Source organism: Hypanus sabinus, chromosome 12 (assembly GCF_030144855.1).
Source record: "Hypanus sabinus isolate sHypSab1 chromosome 12, sHypSab1.hap1, whole genome shotgun sequence".
NCBI lineage: Eukaryota > Metazoa > Chordata > Chondrichthyes > Myliobatiformes > Dasyatidae > Hypanus > Hypanus sabinus.
Window position 1 is genome coordinate 11,181,958 of NC_082717.1, and position 15,696 is coordinate 11,197,653.

General features: G+C 44.8%; 1 protein-coding gene across 6 annotated transcripts in view; it reads right to left on the reverse strand.

Moving 5' to 3' along the window:
- The window catches only part of adgrg6 (adhesion G protein-coupled receptor G6), a 169,927-nt gene that overhangs the window by 22,491 nt on the left and 131,740 nt on the right, over positions 1–15,696 (reverse strand). For 5 of the 6 annotated variants that reach the window (XM_059985536.1, XM_059985539.1, XM_059985537.1 and 2 more), the window contains 8 exons: positions 13,328–13,373; positions 10,712–10,818; positions 9,208–9,335; positions 7,786–8,054; positions 5,942–6,044; positions 3,946–4,229; positions 3,013–3,114; positions 1,932–2,081 (listed from right to left, as the gene is read on the reverse strand). In XM_059985536.1, coding sequence (XP_059841519.1) covers positions 1,932–2,081; positions 3,013–3,114; positions 3,946–4,229; positions 5,942–6,044; positions 7,786–8,054; positions 9,208–9,335; positions 10,712–10,818; positions 13,328–13,373 — 1,189 coding nt within the window. Of the gene's footprint in view, positions 1–1,072; positions 1,406–1,931; positions 2,082–3,012; positions 3,115–3,945; positions 4,230–5,941; positions 6,045–7,785; positions 8,055–9,207; positions 9,336–10,711; positions 10,819–13,327; positions 13,374–15,696 lie in introns of those variants that run through there. The other variant, XM_059985538.1, reaches the window with a different exon arrangement.

Here is a 15,696-nt window from a genome sequence, read left to right on the forward strand (position 1 = left end):
TGCTCTGCCATTCCATCATGGCTGATCTGGGATCCCACTCAGTCCCATACACCGGCCGTCTCGCCACATCTCTGGAAGTTTATCAAATTTTTAGGAGTCAAACTGAATCTTCGTAAATTCCTAAGGAAGTAGAGGTGTTGCTGTGCCTTCTTCATAACACACATGCAAGACGCAGGATGGGTCCTCCAAAGTAATAGCACCGAGGAATTTCAAGTTGCTGAGCCTCTCCACTTCTGATCCTCTGATGAGGAGTACCTCATGGACCTCTGGTTTCCTTCTCCTGAAGAAAATAATCCTGCTGTGTTAGTGCTCTGACACCACTCAGCCAGATTTCAATCTCCCTCCGATATGCTGATTCATCACTACCTTTGATTTGGCCCACAGCAGTAGTGTCATCAGCTGACTTGAACATGGCATTCGAGCTGTGCTTAGCCACACAGTCGCAAATAGAGCAGGGTCTAAACACACAGCCCTGTGCTGATGGAGATCGTGGAGGAGATGTTTTTACCAATCCAAACTGACTGGGGTCTGCAAGTGAGGAAATTGAGAATACAGTTGCTCAAGCAGGGATTGAAGCCAAGGCCTTGAGCTTATTGATTAGTTCTGAGGGGGTGACAGTATTGAATGCTGGGCTGCATTCGATAACGAGCATCTTGATGCATGCATCAGGACTCAGTCGTATCAAGGACTTGGCTTCATGCCGTCGGCTTGCCTGCTCTGGCAGTCCAGGAGAGGAGACACTGATATAGCATGGCATCCATGCTCGGTTGGGAGCAGGCCTCTCCCATTGGTGCTGCCCTCCAGTGTTCGATCAGTGGAACGACAGGCTGGAGACGTGCCTACGTTTGAGTGCTTGCTATTTGAATCTGCTATTTATGTTTTGCACCCTCGCCCTGGAAGAATACTGTTTCATTCGGCTGTATTCATATATGGTTAATTATATATAATTAAGCTGGAATTTGATTTGATTTGATCATTGCTGTCCAGATGATGCAGAGTTGTGAAGAGCCAATGAAAAGTGAAGGAGCCTGACCCCTAACCCCCACCCCCCTCTGTCCCCCAAAGCCATCCCTACAAACTTAAAAAAAGCAACTAAAATAATAATAATAATAAACACAGATAATGTACAGAAATCAATAATTGAAAAGCACCAGAAATATGCTGAATTAAAAGAGGAAATTTTAAGACTATGGAACATGAACATGAACAGGGTAATATCTGCAACTGGGTATTACCCCAAAGTCACTACACAATAGTATTAAACAATTAGGCTGACACAGCAATATCTATGTAAGTCTTCAGAAAGGCACAATTCTAAACACGACTAGAATAGTTGAAAAGTTCCTGGCAATTGAGAAGTGAGCGTGCTTAGCTATGCCAGCACCCCAGGTTTCACCAGCTTGAGCTGAGAAAAAATAAAAATACAATAATAATAATAATAATAATATCTTATTTATAGAGCACTTGTCATACAGATGATGTAGTTCAAAGTGCTTTACAATCAGATAAAGTGCAAACGTGAAAATAAAACAAAGTGAACATGAAAATATAAGACAAAAAGTTGTTAGTTAAAGCAGGGTTAAAAAAATAGGTATTGAGCTGGCTTTTAAAAGCGTCAACAGCATCTTCATCTCTTAAAAGTTTTAGATATTGATTTTCACAGTTTTGGAGTACATTACAAAAAAAGCTGACCTGCCAATTATCTTTTGAGGGAGACTGTTGAAATTTAAAAGACTGGTGAAAGAAGACCAGAGAACTCGAGCAAGATTATAAAATGAAAATGGTTTTGCGATGTACTCTGATCCGAGAGCAACTAAACAACAACCTCGACTGGGACCACAGCTCAGCACCATCTTGGAAAAGAGACAAAGGTTGGGGTAAGGATTAGTCAGTAAGATCCAGGTGTTAGGCAAGGAGCTCATGTCCCTCACCCTTGCCGCTGCTTTTGAAGATGCTGGAGCCGGACTTGAACTTGCTGGCCCAGCTGGTGGAGCTGGAGCCGATGGAGCTGCTGGAAAGGGACTTGCCCAGGTTGTCGGAGCTCACTTTCTTGGTGTTGTTGGTGATTGTTCGGCTCCATTCTGGAAGAGAAGATAGGAAAGAATATGTAATCCAACGTCCCTCTGGTGAAGGAAGGTCATCCATGCTGTCTCTCATATTTGCCACAAAGGGGGTCATTCAGTTCATTAAATCAGTGCCAGCTCATGGCATAATCTCATCGGTTTCCCTGCTACCTGTTCTCTGTTATCACTTGCAGGAGTGATAAAGGCCCTTTGGCCCAACTCTTCCATGCTGACCACCATTCCCATTTACCCATGTTTGGCCTATATCCCTCTAAAACAGGTGTCCCCAACCTTTTTTATGCTACAGACCAACACCATTAAACAAGGGGTCCAAACCTTTCCTATCCATGTACCTGTCTAATTGTCTTAAATGTTGTAATTGTACCCACCTCTACCACTTCCCCGGCTCTTCATGCCTTGTGCATAAAATTTTACTCTGGTGGTTGCCTGTAAACTCACCCCCCCCCCCCCGCCACTTCACCTTCAACCTGGCCTATCTTGTGTTTGATTCCCTCTCCCGGGGTAAAAGACTGACGACTCACCTCTGTACTCCTCATGATTTTTACAAACCGTTAGAAGGCACCCTTCAACCTGCTATACCCCGGGGAAAATCTTAAGATTATAAGACATAGAAGTGGAATTAGGCCATTTGGCCCATCTAGTCTGAACTGACATTCAATCATGGTTGATTTATTACCCCTCTCAACCCTATTTTCTTGCCTTCTTCCCATAATCTTTGACATTCTTTGCATCTTCAGTCCTTACAACATTGTCAGCCTATCCAATCTCTGAAGCCCTCCAGTCCTAAAGCCCAACTCCCAGTCCTGAAGATAATCCTTATGAAATCCCAGACTCTGGAATAACAGATAACAGATTAGTGGAGGTTGTCAAAGCACTTGCATCTTCCCTGACACAGGGGGGAAAGGTGGAAGGTGTCTTTGGCACATACCTGAGTTTTCTGGAAGTCTGAATCTACCACAGCACAGGTATCTTCTCCATTGCTTCTGCACATTTTCCTTCATAGCACAGTGGAAGACGAAGATGAAGAAGCCTGCGTTCGATAAGATGAGAACATGAGTTTTACAAACTGAATCTGAGTTGGTGTCTTGCCACCCTGGAGAAAGAACCGCATGTTAATCCCATGGTCAAAATTTGGTAATCACGTCCTGCCAGGTTCAGGGGTAGCACAGCACATTTGCCCAGTGCCATTACAGAAGCAGCAGTCAGCAGTTGGGGTTCAGTTCCTGCCGCTTCACGCGGCCCTGTGACGCCTAGCAACCCCTGATGTAACCCTGGCCTAATCACAGGACAATTTACAATGACCGTCTGAGGGAGGGAGCTGGAGCATCTGGAGGAAAATGTCATGGTCACAGCGAGAACATATAAACAAGCTCTTTACAGGCCGGAGTGAGAATTGAACTGTGAAGCATTATTCTAGCCACTATGCTACTGTGCCACCCCGAATAGTCTTATTGTCTTTCAAAAGCACTGGATGATCATTTGAAATGTAGCTTGAGATGATGATGCAGAGCTACAGAAAGACCATAAGACATTGGAGCAGAATTTGGCCATTTGGCCCATCAAGTCTGCTCTGACATTCCATCATCCTGATTTATTTTCTCTCTCAACGCCATTCTCCTGCCTTCTCCCCATAACCTTTGACACCCTTCCTAATGAAGAAACTATCAACTTCTGCTTTAAAGAAACCTGATAACTCAGCCTCCACAACCGCCTGTGGCAATGAATTCCACAGATTCACCACCCTCTGGCTAAGCAAATCCCTCCTCGTCTCTGTTCTAAATGGATGTTCTTCTTCTCAGTTTGTTAAATGTACATTTGTTCTACACATCTGGGAAGGTAAAAGGGAATTCTTCACAAATACCTTGTAAAGAGTTGAAGATTGCAAAGAGGTACATGAAGATGAGGTTCACTGGGCCCCAGGCAAAGAATGCAAAGCCCCACGTCATTCCCAAAAGGAAGGTCAGGCTGGTGACGCTTCGGAGATTGCGCAGGATCTCCTCCCTCAGGTTCCGGTTGCTCTTCTTCCCGTTCCTTCCACAAATCTGTATCAACACCACGATGAACATGGAGATGTTCATCAGAAAGAGGATAGCAAAGTAGCAGACGCAGGTCACGTAGAAGACGATGTCATCTTTGATCCAGCAGCTGTAAGAGAGCGAGAGATCAGGAGGCTAAAGAAATCTGCTTATCCCCTTTGAATCTCACCAATTTTTATCAATGCACCGAAGTGTCCTATCCCGATGCCTCACAGCAACCACTCTGCACATAAACTGCAAAGAGTTGCAGAACCAGCTCCACACACTACAAAGCCAGCCTCCCCCTCCATTGACTCTGTGTATACTTGCTGTCTTGCTAAAGCAGCCAGCATTCTCAAGGTCTCCACCCACCTTGGATATTTTCTCCTCTCCCATCGGGCAGAAGATACAAGAGCCTGAGAGCTGTCCTCTGCCACTAGGCTCAAGGACAGCTTCTATCCCACTATTGCATGGATTTCTAGTACAATCAGGTGAATTTAGAATCAGAATTGGGTTTATTATCACTGAGACGTGCTGTGAAAAATGTTGCAGCGACAGTATAGTGCAATACATAAATATACTCAAAATAACAATGAGACATGCTGTTCGTTCATTATGTGCCTTATCATATGACATGGGCAGTCATGGTCTTTCCATGACCAAGAATGTCCTTGGTAAATTTTTCTACAGAAGTGCTTCTTCTGGGCAGTGTATTGACAAGACGGGTGACACCAGACATTATCAAAACTCTTCAGAGATTGCCCTACTGTCCTGTTTATTATTTATTGTAATCCCTGCACTGTTTTTGTGTACTTTATGTAGTCCTGTGTAGGTCTGTAGTCTAGTGTAGCTTTCTCTGTGTTTTTTTTATTACGTAGTTCAGTCTAGTTTTTTGTACTGTGTCATGTAAACCATGGTCCTGAAAATTGTTGTCTGATTTTTACTATGCACTGTACCAGCAGTTATGGTCGAAATGACAATAAAAGTTGACTTGACTTGACTTGATATGTCACCATATGCTACCCTGGGATTTGTTTTCTTGCAGGCATTCACAGCGAACAAGGAAATACAATAGAATCAATGAAACACTGCACGCAGGGAACAATATTGATATGGTGCACAGTCCTTTTGTCAGGGTAGAAATGTCAAATACGAGGAGACATCAATTTTAGATACAGGTCCGGGAATCTGATGTGAGTTACAACCCAAACATTAAAATTCACCATCCCAGACATGCCCTCTTCATGTTACTACCATCAGGGAGGGGTTACAGGATCTCACAAACCCCCCCTCAACATTTGAAGAATGGATTCTTTCCCTCGCTATCAGATTTATGAACGGTCCATGAACCCACAAAAACTACCTCACTATTCGTCTTTTACATTATTTATTTATTTCTGTAACTTTATTTAGAGACACAGCACGGTAACAGACCTTTCTAGCCCAACGAGCCTGTGCCGCACGATTAAGCAATTCTAACCAATTGGCCCGTCTTTGGAATGAGGGAAGCAGGTGTACCCACAGGGAGTCCACATGTTCAAGGGGAAAACGTGCAGTCTCCTTACAGACAGGGGCAGGAATTGAACCCGGATTGCTGGCTCTGTAACGGCATTCCATTAACCACTAGGTTACTGTGCTGCCCCCTAGTGTATAGTGATTTTTATGTCTGTCACTGTAGAGCAAGTTTCACCTCAGACGTCAGTGACAATAAGCCCGCTTCTAAAGCTGCCTGATCCACCAGCGGTGTTGTGTTATTCCCCCCACACTGGACGCACCGGCCTCCCCACACACCCACAGAACCACAACAGAAGCGAATAAAACCAACGGAGAGGAGGTACTCACAACTCTGAGGCACCAGAGCCTTTGGTATCCTTGCCGTACAGCAACAGGCCGTAGAACCTCCTTTTGATTGCTATGACAATGACCACAACCAGTGCCGGCAGCCCTGTAAACACACAATGTGCAGGACATATGGAATCCCTGGGCAGCACCACAATGGTTATGGGACATAGGTGCAGAATGAATAACCACATCAACAGCAGACAGAACGTAGAACAGCACAGCATGTTCCAGTTCCTTTGGCTCACTACATTGTACTGACTTTTTAACTTACATTAAGGTCAATCTAACCCCTCCCTCCTACATTTTTGTTTCATCCATCTGCTTACCTATGAGAAGGTTCCTCTCTTACACTGATTTAGGTGTTGTTTATTATTCTCAGGATATCAATGTTGCTGACAAGGCCAGCATTTAATACACATCCCCTCTTGCCCTTGACAAGGAGGTGGTGATCCACTGTCTAGAACGATTGCCCTTTGCGAGGTGTTCTCTGGAGACTTCATGGATGTAGAGATCAAATGAGGACAGTATGTGATGGCGTGTGATGTTGACCAATGGTGTGTGGTGGTGTGTATTGGTGTGATAGTTTCTGACAGTATGATGGCATATGAAAGGGTGATATTTTGTCATGGTGTGTGACGGGTTGTGATGACGTGTGAAGGTTCGTGATGTATGTGAGCTTGTCATGGTGTGAGATGGTTTGTAATGGTGTTTGATGATTTATCATGGTGTGTGATGGTTTATCATGGTGAATGACGGTTTGTGATGGTGTGTGATGTCATTATGTGAGACGGTTTGTCATGGTGTGTGACAGTTTGTGATATGTGACGGTTTGTGATGGTGTGTGACAGTTTGTGATATGTGACAGTTTGTGATGGTGTGTGATGGTTTGTCATGGTGTGTGTATTGTGTCATTTTCTGGGTGTAATGGTGTGATGGTGTATGAAGGTGTAATAGCTTCCAATGGTGTGATGGTATGACTGTTTCTTATGGTGTGATGGCATATGAAGATGTGATAGTTTGTGATGGTATGACAATTTATGAAGAATGGGTAGAACAAAGAAAGAAGCAAACATGAAACAACTAGAACAAAGGAACAAGTGAAACAAAAGAGACTGGCAAAACAGAACAAATTCTTGATTGGTCAGGGCATGAAGGGATACAGGGAGAAAGCAGGGGATTGGGGCAGAGAAGAAAATTGGATCAGCCATGATGAAATGGTGGAGCAGATTCAATGAGCCAAATGGCTGAATTCTGCTTTATATCTTATGGTCTCAACTACAGGCGGAATAATGAAACAGGGGAACAGGTGAACCATGGGAAGAGGGTATCAAGGGAACAGGGAAATGAGGGAAGAGGAAAACAAGGGACCAGGGAAACAAGAGAATAGCGAGATGAGAGAAGAGGGAAATGAGGAAAGGGAGAAATGAGGGAAGTGGGAACAAGGGAAGAGGGAAGCAAGGGAACAAGGAACAAGGGAACTGGGAATCAAGGGAAGAGGTGAAATAAGGGAACAGGGAAATAAGGAACGGGGAATCAAGGGGACAGGTGAAGCAGACCGAAGAAAGAAACAGGCAAAGCAGAGGAAAGTTGAGCAGAAAGAGGTGAAACAAAGGACCAGGTGAGACTGAGGAACTTCTCAGAGAACTGCTGAGTTTCACAAGTGTGGTGAATTTTCTGGAGGAGACAGCATAGCAGATAGTTTCTCTTTTACTTCAGCATTTCCTTCCTGTCTGGTACAGGCAGAATAAGAGGGACGCCCAGAACAACGAAACAAGGTGGAACAAAATAAGCACCAATGAATCAGGAGCAGCAGGGAACCCAACGAGAGCGATGACCCGACTTACCCCACCCAACGATGCAGAACTTGAGCATGTACTTCCTGATGTAGGTGTTGAAGACCTTGACCAGGGCGATGTACATGTGGACAGCCTCCAGGCCCATCCAGGTGAAGGAGGCCAGCAGGAAGAAGTGGAGCAATGCTGCCACAGCGACGCACAGCCCATCAATTCCGAATGAGGCCAGCCAGCCGTCGATCAAGAAGATGAAATTCAGGAAGAAGAGCGAGGCACTGAGATTCATCAGGATCTTCGAGGGGTAGTCGCGACGCAGTTTCCTGGAGGAGAATTCACCTGTTACTCCAGACGCTTCAAAGATAACAATAAAATCAACTTGAAGAACTTCAACATCATATCTAAAAACTGAGAAGACATTGCGCTGAATGGGGCACCATAGGAGTGTAGAAGTCAGCACAATGTTATTATAGCTCAGTGTGTCAGATTTCAGAGTTCAATTCCAGCACTGTCTGTGAGGAGTTTCTCTGTTTCCCATGTGACTATGTGTGTTTGCTCCCGCAGTCCAGAGATGTACAGATTAGCAGGTTAATTGGTCATTGTAAATTGTCCTGTGATAAGGCTAGTGCTGCACAGCTCGCTAGGCCAGAAGGGCCTGTTCTGCACTTAATAAATAAATAAAACAACAGCACAAGTCCCTAACAGGCCTGGCCTGTAACTTGATGGTGTGTGGAATGTTGTCCTGGAGCCATGTTACCCTTAAACTTTTGCTCCCTAACTCTTAATTCATGTCCTCTTGCTTGAATCTCCCCTACACTCAATGGAAAAAGCCTATCCACGTCAACCCTATCTATCCCCCTCGTAATTTTAAATACCTCTATCAAGTGCCCCCCCCCCAACCTTCTATGCTCCAAAGAATAAAGAACTAACTTGTTCAACCTTGCTCTGTAACTTAGGTAACATTCTAGTAAATCTGCCCTGTACTCTCTCTATTTTGTTGACATCTTTCCTATAATTTGGTGACCAGAACTGTACACAATACTCCAAATTTGGCCTTACCAATGCCATGTACAATTTTAACATTACATCTAAACTCCTATACTTCTATAGGAGCAGAATTAGGCCATTCTTGCGGTTTTTTTTGTGTTAATATTACAGCTTTATGTTAGGCCATGTCTGATGTATTCAATTCTGGTCACCTCATTACAGGAAGGATGTGAGGCGAGGATGAAGAAGAGGTTCAGCAGGATGCTGCCTGGATTAGAGAGCAGCAGGTCAAGCGGTATCTGTGGGGATGAGGGGGGAAAAGGAATTGTTGATGTTTTGGGTTAAAACCCCACATCAGGACCCCAAAACATCAACAATTCCTTCTCCATCCTCCCACCCCCCTGCCCCCACCAACAGACGCTGCTCGATCCAGTGAGTTCCCTCAGCAGGTGGTTTGTAGATCCAGATTCCGCTGCCTACATTACTCACTCAAAGGCCACGTATGTCAGGAGTGTAGTCGCTGAGAAGATAGCTGAGATCCCACATCCGATGTGAGTGATGAAGGTCAGGATCTTACTGTTAAGCGGATCGATCTGTTGGGCTGTTCCCGAGATGTCCTGTAAGTGGAGAAAACCCGTGATAAGTGCAGGTCGGTACCGGGGCGTCACGGTCACATAGCAGTAAACACAACGCTTTGCAGCGCCGATGACCAGGGTTCAATTCCCGCCACGTCTGTGACCACGTAGAGTTCCTGTGGGTACTACAGTCTCCTCCAGGCATTACAGTCTCCTCCCACAGTTCAAAGGCACACTAACAGTTAGTGTCAGTAAGTTGTAGGGGCAATGTGTTGTCAACAGAGGTGTGGTGACACTTGCAATCTGCTCCCCACGCACCCTCGGACTGCGTTGCTCATTAAATGTAAAATATGCACTTCACTGTACGCGTGATAAACAAAGGAAACCTCTTCAGTTTTAGAACATCACGCTGTCACTAATCCTACACTGTACCCAGTTACTGGAGTTGGTAAATCGGTTTAGTATCGTCGCACGTACCAAGGTACAGTGAAAAACTTCACTTTGCAAAAGCCATCTGACTGAACAGGCTGTTTCATTACAACAGAACGTCGAGGAAGAACAAGGGAAAACAAAAGCAGAGTGCAGAATAAAGTGTTACACTTACAGAGAAAGTGCAGTGCAGGTTGACAGCAAGGTACAAGGTCACAGGTGTGAGGCCAAGAGTCTCTTATTTAAATCACCCGAGGGGACTATTCAATAACAGCAGGATCGGATCTGTCCTTGAGCCCGGTGGCAAGTCCTTTCAGTATGCTGAGCTTGTGTAGGACACTTATTATGACGTGGGTTACTAGAGGGCTGCTGGACTCTGACGTTTCAGCCAAAGGTTCTTTTGGAAATCAGGAAAGAGGCCCAGAACCTGTTGCTTCACGGTGGTTTTATAATGTGTTGATAGAAGAAAGGAAAATTGAAACAAACAGTATTGCAAGCAGAAGCTAGTAGCAGGAGAGTTAGCGAGTTGTGGGCGTGCTATGAGAAGCTCAGCGGCATTGCAGGCTGAGCTCAGCACGTCCTCGGACTCCGGTGGCTGTTGACACAGAAGATGCACTTCACTGTATATTTCAATGTTTCGATGTACAGGTGACAAATAAAGCTAATTTTTAATCTTTATCTAATCTTTCATCTTTTCACATTTTGGGCCACGACTCTTCACCAGGACTGGAAAGGAAAGGGGCAGAAGACAGAATAAAAAGGTGGGGGTGGGGGATGAGTACATGTTGGCAGGTAATAGGGGAGACCAGGTGAGAGGTGAAAGGAGAGTAGGTAGCGGAGCAGGCATAGTAAGAGAAGCTGGAAGCTTCTTAGGCTATTTGCCCCATTCCAACTATGCTAGCCCATTATTCTGTGCTTACCATCACCCTGCAGACAACGCCCAAGCATCCCGACATTTCCCCCACCCTGAGTAAAAAAAGGGTTCTTACCAGCAATATTCCAAAGTGGGTCAGATGATTGCACAGGCAGATGGTTTCATTGGCATTGGACCCTGGATCAGCCTCACACCCTTGGGTGCTCCATCCACCACTCTCATCTACAAAGAAGGAGTTACAGGGTGATGAATTGACACTGAACCCCTGCTAGACTCAACAGGTTGGGCACAAGGAGTTGTTTCCTTCAGCTAACATGTCTAGGGTTACTCTCACAGATAAAGGATAGAACTACAAGGCCACAAGATAAAGGAACAGAATCAGGCCATTTGGCCCAATGACTCTGCTCCACCATGCTATCATGCTTGATCTTAGATTCTTTCAACCTCATTCCATTACCAATCAACAATCTATTAACCTTTGTCTGAAGTATACTCAGTGACTTGGCCTCCACTGCCTACCATGGCAACAGATCCCACAGATTCACCACCCGGTAGCTGGAATATTTCTTCCTCATCTCAGTTTTAGGTGGACATCCCTTTACTCTGAGTCTGCGCTCTCAGATCCTACCGGTGGACACATCCTCTCCTTGTCTACTCTGTCCAGGCCTTTAGTATCTTGTAGGTTTCAATGAGATCCCTCCATTATCCTTCAGAACTCCACTGAGTGTGGCCCAGACACATTAAACACTCCTCATTTCCTAAGCTTTTCATCCCTGGGATGATGTGATTTGAGAGTTAGGGGGCAAAAGTTTAAGGGTAACGTGAGGGGGAATTTCTTTACTCAGAGAGTGGTAGCAGTGTGGAACAAGCTTCCAGTAGAAGTGGTAGAGGCAGGTTCGGTATTGTCATTTAAAGTAAAATAGGATAGGTATATGGACAGGAAAGGAATGGAGGTTATGGGCTGAGTGCGGGTAGGTGGGACTAGGTGAGTGTAAGCATTGGAACGGACTAGAAGGGCCAAGATGGCCTGTTTCCATGCTGTAATTGTTATATGGTTATATCAGATCAATCTTGTGAACCCCCTTGGGACCTTCTCCAGGGCCAGCACATAGCTCCTTAAGTATGAGGCTAAAGTCGCTCCAGCTGCAGAGATTCCAAATGGGACTGAGATGAGGAGAAATTCCTTCACTCAGAGGAAGAAAGCCTCTCAAAGTCTAATCCTACATCCCTGTCATGAGAGATGAAAGTGGGTAAGGCTGGCCAACAGGGCTCTGGTGAGGCTGGATAAGACAAGTCTCCTGTACAGTGGGTGCAATAGATTGCAGAAGCATTGATGAACTCCAACCAGACCATCGACATCGATGGAGGTGGCAGGTCATCGATGGTCTAAGCTCCCCTGGGAGCTAAGGGCCCAAGAAAAAATAAGTAAGAGGACACAAACTCGAGGACTGGTCTATCCCTAGAGGATAGCATCAATTATTGTATTGAAGAAGTACTGTAGGTGGACAGATTTCTAGACAGAAAAGGTGTTAAGGTGCAGAGGTGGGATGGTAGTATTGTGATTAGTGCAATGCTTTACGTTGCCAGGGATCCAGACACAATTCCCTCCGCTGCGTGTAAGGAGTTTGCACATTTCCTCCGTGACCATGGGGGTTTCCTCCGGGTGCTCCAGTTTCTTCCCACATTCCCAATGCATACAGGTTAAGGTTAGCACGTTGTGGGCATGCTCTGTTAGTGCCCGAAGTGTGAGGACATTTGTGGGCTGCCCCAGGACCAATGCAAACCGTCACTGCACTGTATGCTTTGGATGTTTCGATGTACTTATGACAAATAAAGCTAATCTTTAAAAGGGTTTCAAGGACAAACCCAATCATCCTTCCGAACAGGCCCTGAGACATTAAGACCACAAGATATAGGAGCAGAATTAGGCCATTTGGCCCATCGAGTCTGCTCGGCCATTTCATCACGGCTGATCCATTCTCTCTCTCTCAGCCTCAGTCTCCCGCAACCCTTCGTTCCTCAACTAATCAAGAATCTATCAACCTGAAATATAAATGCTGGGATCATCCTTGGGAACCTTCTCTGTATCTTCTCCAAGGCCAGCACACTGTTCCTTAGAAACAAAGCCCAAACCTGGTCCTCCAGCTGCTGAGTGCAATGGGGCTGAGGTGAGGAGAAATTTCTTCACTCAAAGGAATGGAAACCTGTGGAATTCTCTATCCCAGGAGGTGGGGCATCAATGGATATATTAAAGGAGAGGGCAGATAGATTTTTAGACACCCAGAAGATGGTAAGGTGCATGGGCAAAGAGTGGGAGTATGGTATGGCAATGGAGGACTATCTATGATCATATTGTATGGTGGATCAGTCTTGAAGCAGTAATAATTAATGGCTACTATTTACTATCACTGCAGAATTTCGATGGACACATGTGACCTGACAGTTTGCTGTAGTTTTCATCTATTGTGAGAAGATGCTGCACGCACCAAACCGGACAGAAAATGGCTGATGTGAGGATGCTCTCAATCATGCCGGTGTAAAATTGCACCAGTATGTTCTGGCAAGGATGAAATTTTACCAACTGTCGCAAAAAGTACAGAATATAATGTTACATCTATGATCCTATTGTTTGATTGATGGAACAGTCTCAAAGGGCTGAATGGCCTCTCCTGTACCATCACCTCCATCAGACGCTCTTCATACGTTAGGTCGGAAAATGACAATTACTTACTGTTCAGTGTCAAGTCCCAGAAGGCGCAGAGTGGCTTAAAATTCTCCTGTTAAAGAGACAAGAAGCAAGTTCTCACTACATTACAACTTAGAATATAACATTCAATTCACATTAACACAGTGCTATCTGTGAATTTCAAATGTGTTAACAGCAAGTGAAGTACATATTGTTGGATATGGAAGACCTGACAGATGATTTCAGAAGTAGGAGAGTTCCAGAGGTGGAATATAGTTACAAGATACTAATAGGATCAAAGATCACAGCCTCAGAAAAAAAGAGCGTCCCTGTAGAACAGAGATAAGGAGGGATTTCTTCAGCCAGAGACTTGTGACCCTGCAGAACTGTTGCCACAGAGGCCTCTGGAGTTCAAGTACCTGGGATATTTAAGGCAGAGATGATTGGTTCTTGGTTGTTAATGAATGCCAGAGAATGGAGTTGGCTACATTTCATTAGGAGTTTGAGGAGATTTGGTATGTCACCGAAGGCCCTATGAAATTTCTACAGGTATACACTGGGGAGCTTCTAACTGGTTGCATCACCATCTGGTATGGACTCCAATGCACAGGATCAGAAAAAGCTGCAGAGGGACGTAAACTCAGCCAGCTGCACCACGAGCACGGACCTCCACATCACTGAGGACATCTTCAATAGCCGATATCTCATGAAGGTGGCATCCATTATTAAGTGCCAGCACCTTTCAGGAAATGCCTCTCCTCATCAGGAGAAGGTACTGGAACCTCAAGACCCACTCTGAAGATGTTAGGAACAGCTTCTTTCCCTCCACCATCAGATGAACCCATGAACACTACATTGTTTTTTTTTGCACTATTTAATTATTTATGTAACTTTATTTAGGGATAGAGCACAGTAACAGGGCCTTCTGTCCTGACAAGCCTGTGATGCCCAATTACACCCAAATTATATCTTTGGAATATGGGAGGAAACCAGAGCACCCAGAGGAAACATGCTTTTGGTAGCTTTGTTCTTATACTACACTATTCATTTGATTTTTTTATATATTTCATATTATAACTTATAATATTTTTATGTATTGCACTGTACTGTTGGTGTAAATCAGCAAATTTCACGACATACTGAATGCCAGTGATAATACACCTGATCCTGATTCAGTATGAAGGTTCTGAAATTAAGTGTTGCAGCACTATCATGTACCTGCAGAGGGCAGAGGTGAGCTGCTGTGCCTCTTTACCTATGACTGCAGTGCCACCCACTGGTACTTACTGGTATTGAATACCAGACAAACCAGAACCAGCTGACCAGTGGAGAAAGCTGGGTGTTCAATAACAAGGCCAGTGACAGCTGGTTACTGAATAACCAGGTTTGTGATAGCTGGTTTACTCGACAAGCTGCCTGGTGGAGACACAAGGGACTGCAGATGTCAGAATCTGAGAAAAAGTACATTGCTGGAGGCACTCAGGGGGTCGACCAGCGCCTGTGGATGCTGAATCGATAATTCAGGTCCTTATCCAATGTCTTGATGCAAGACATCGACCTCCCCTCTCTCTCTCCACAGAGGCTGCCTGGCCTGCTGAGTCCTTCTAGTACTTTGTGTTTAAACAGAAGGGGAATGAGAGGTGATTTAATAGAAATGTTTGTGATAAGAGGCATAAATCAAGTGGAGAGCCAGAGCCTTTCTTCAAGCAGGAAATGGCTAATACAAGAGGGCATAATTTAAAGGTGAATGTCCTGACAGGTGGAGTGGTAGAGGCAGATGCACTGGGGACATTTAAGAAGCTCCAAGATCAGCACATGGATGATAGAAAAATGAAGGGCTATGTAGGAGGGAAGGGTTAGATAGATATTGAAGTAGGTTAAAGGTCAGCATAACCTTATGGAACTCTTTGCTACAGACGCCCATGGAGGCCAAGGCGTTGGATATATTTAAAGCAGAGATTTATCAGTTCTTGATTCGTAAGGGTGTCAGATGTTATGAGGAGAAGGCAGGAGAATGAGGTTGAGAGGGATAATAATGAGCCATGATGGAATAGGAGAGCAGACTCAATGGGCTAAATAGCCTAATTCTGTTCCTATGTCTTATAGCAGGGGATCACAAACTTTCTTATGCCATGGACTTCTACCATTAAACGAGGTATATTAAAGAGTTTCTTCGGATACATAAAGTGTAAAAGAGAAGCAAGAGTGGATATTGGACAACTGGAAATGATGTTGGAGATAGTATTGGGGACGAGGAAATGGCAGATGAACTGAGTAAGTATTTTGCATTGGTCTTCATCATAGAAGACACTACTAGTGTGGTAGAAGCTCTCGGAGTCAGGGGTCATGAAATGTGTGAAGCTAACATTACTAGGCAGAAGGTTCTTGAGAAACTAAAAGGTCTGAAGGTAGAT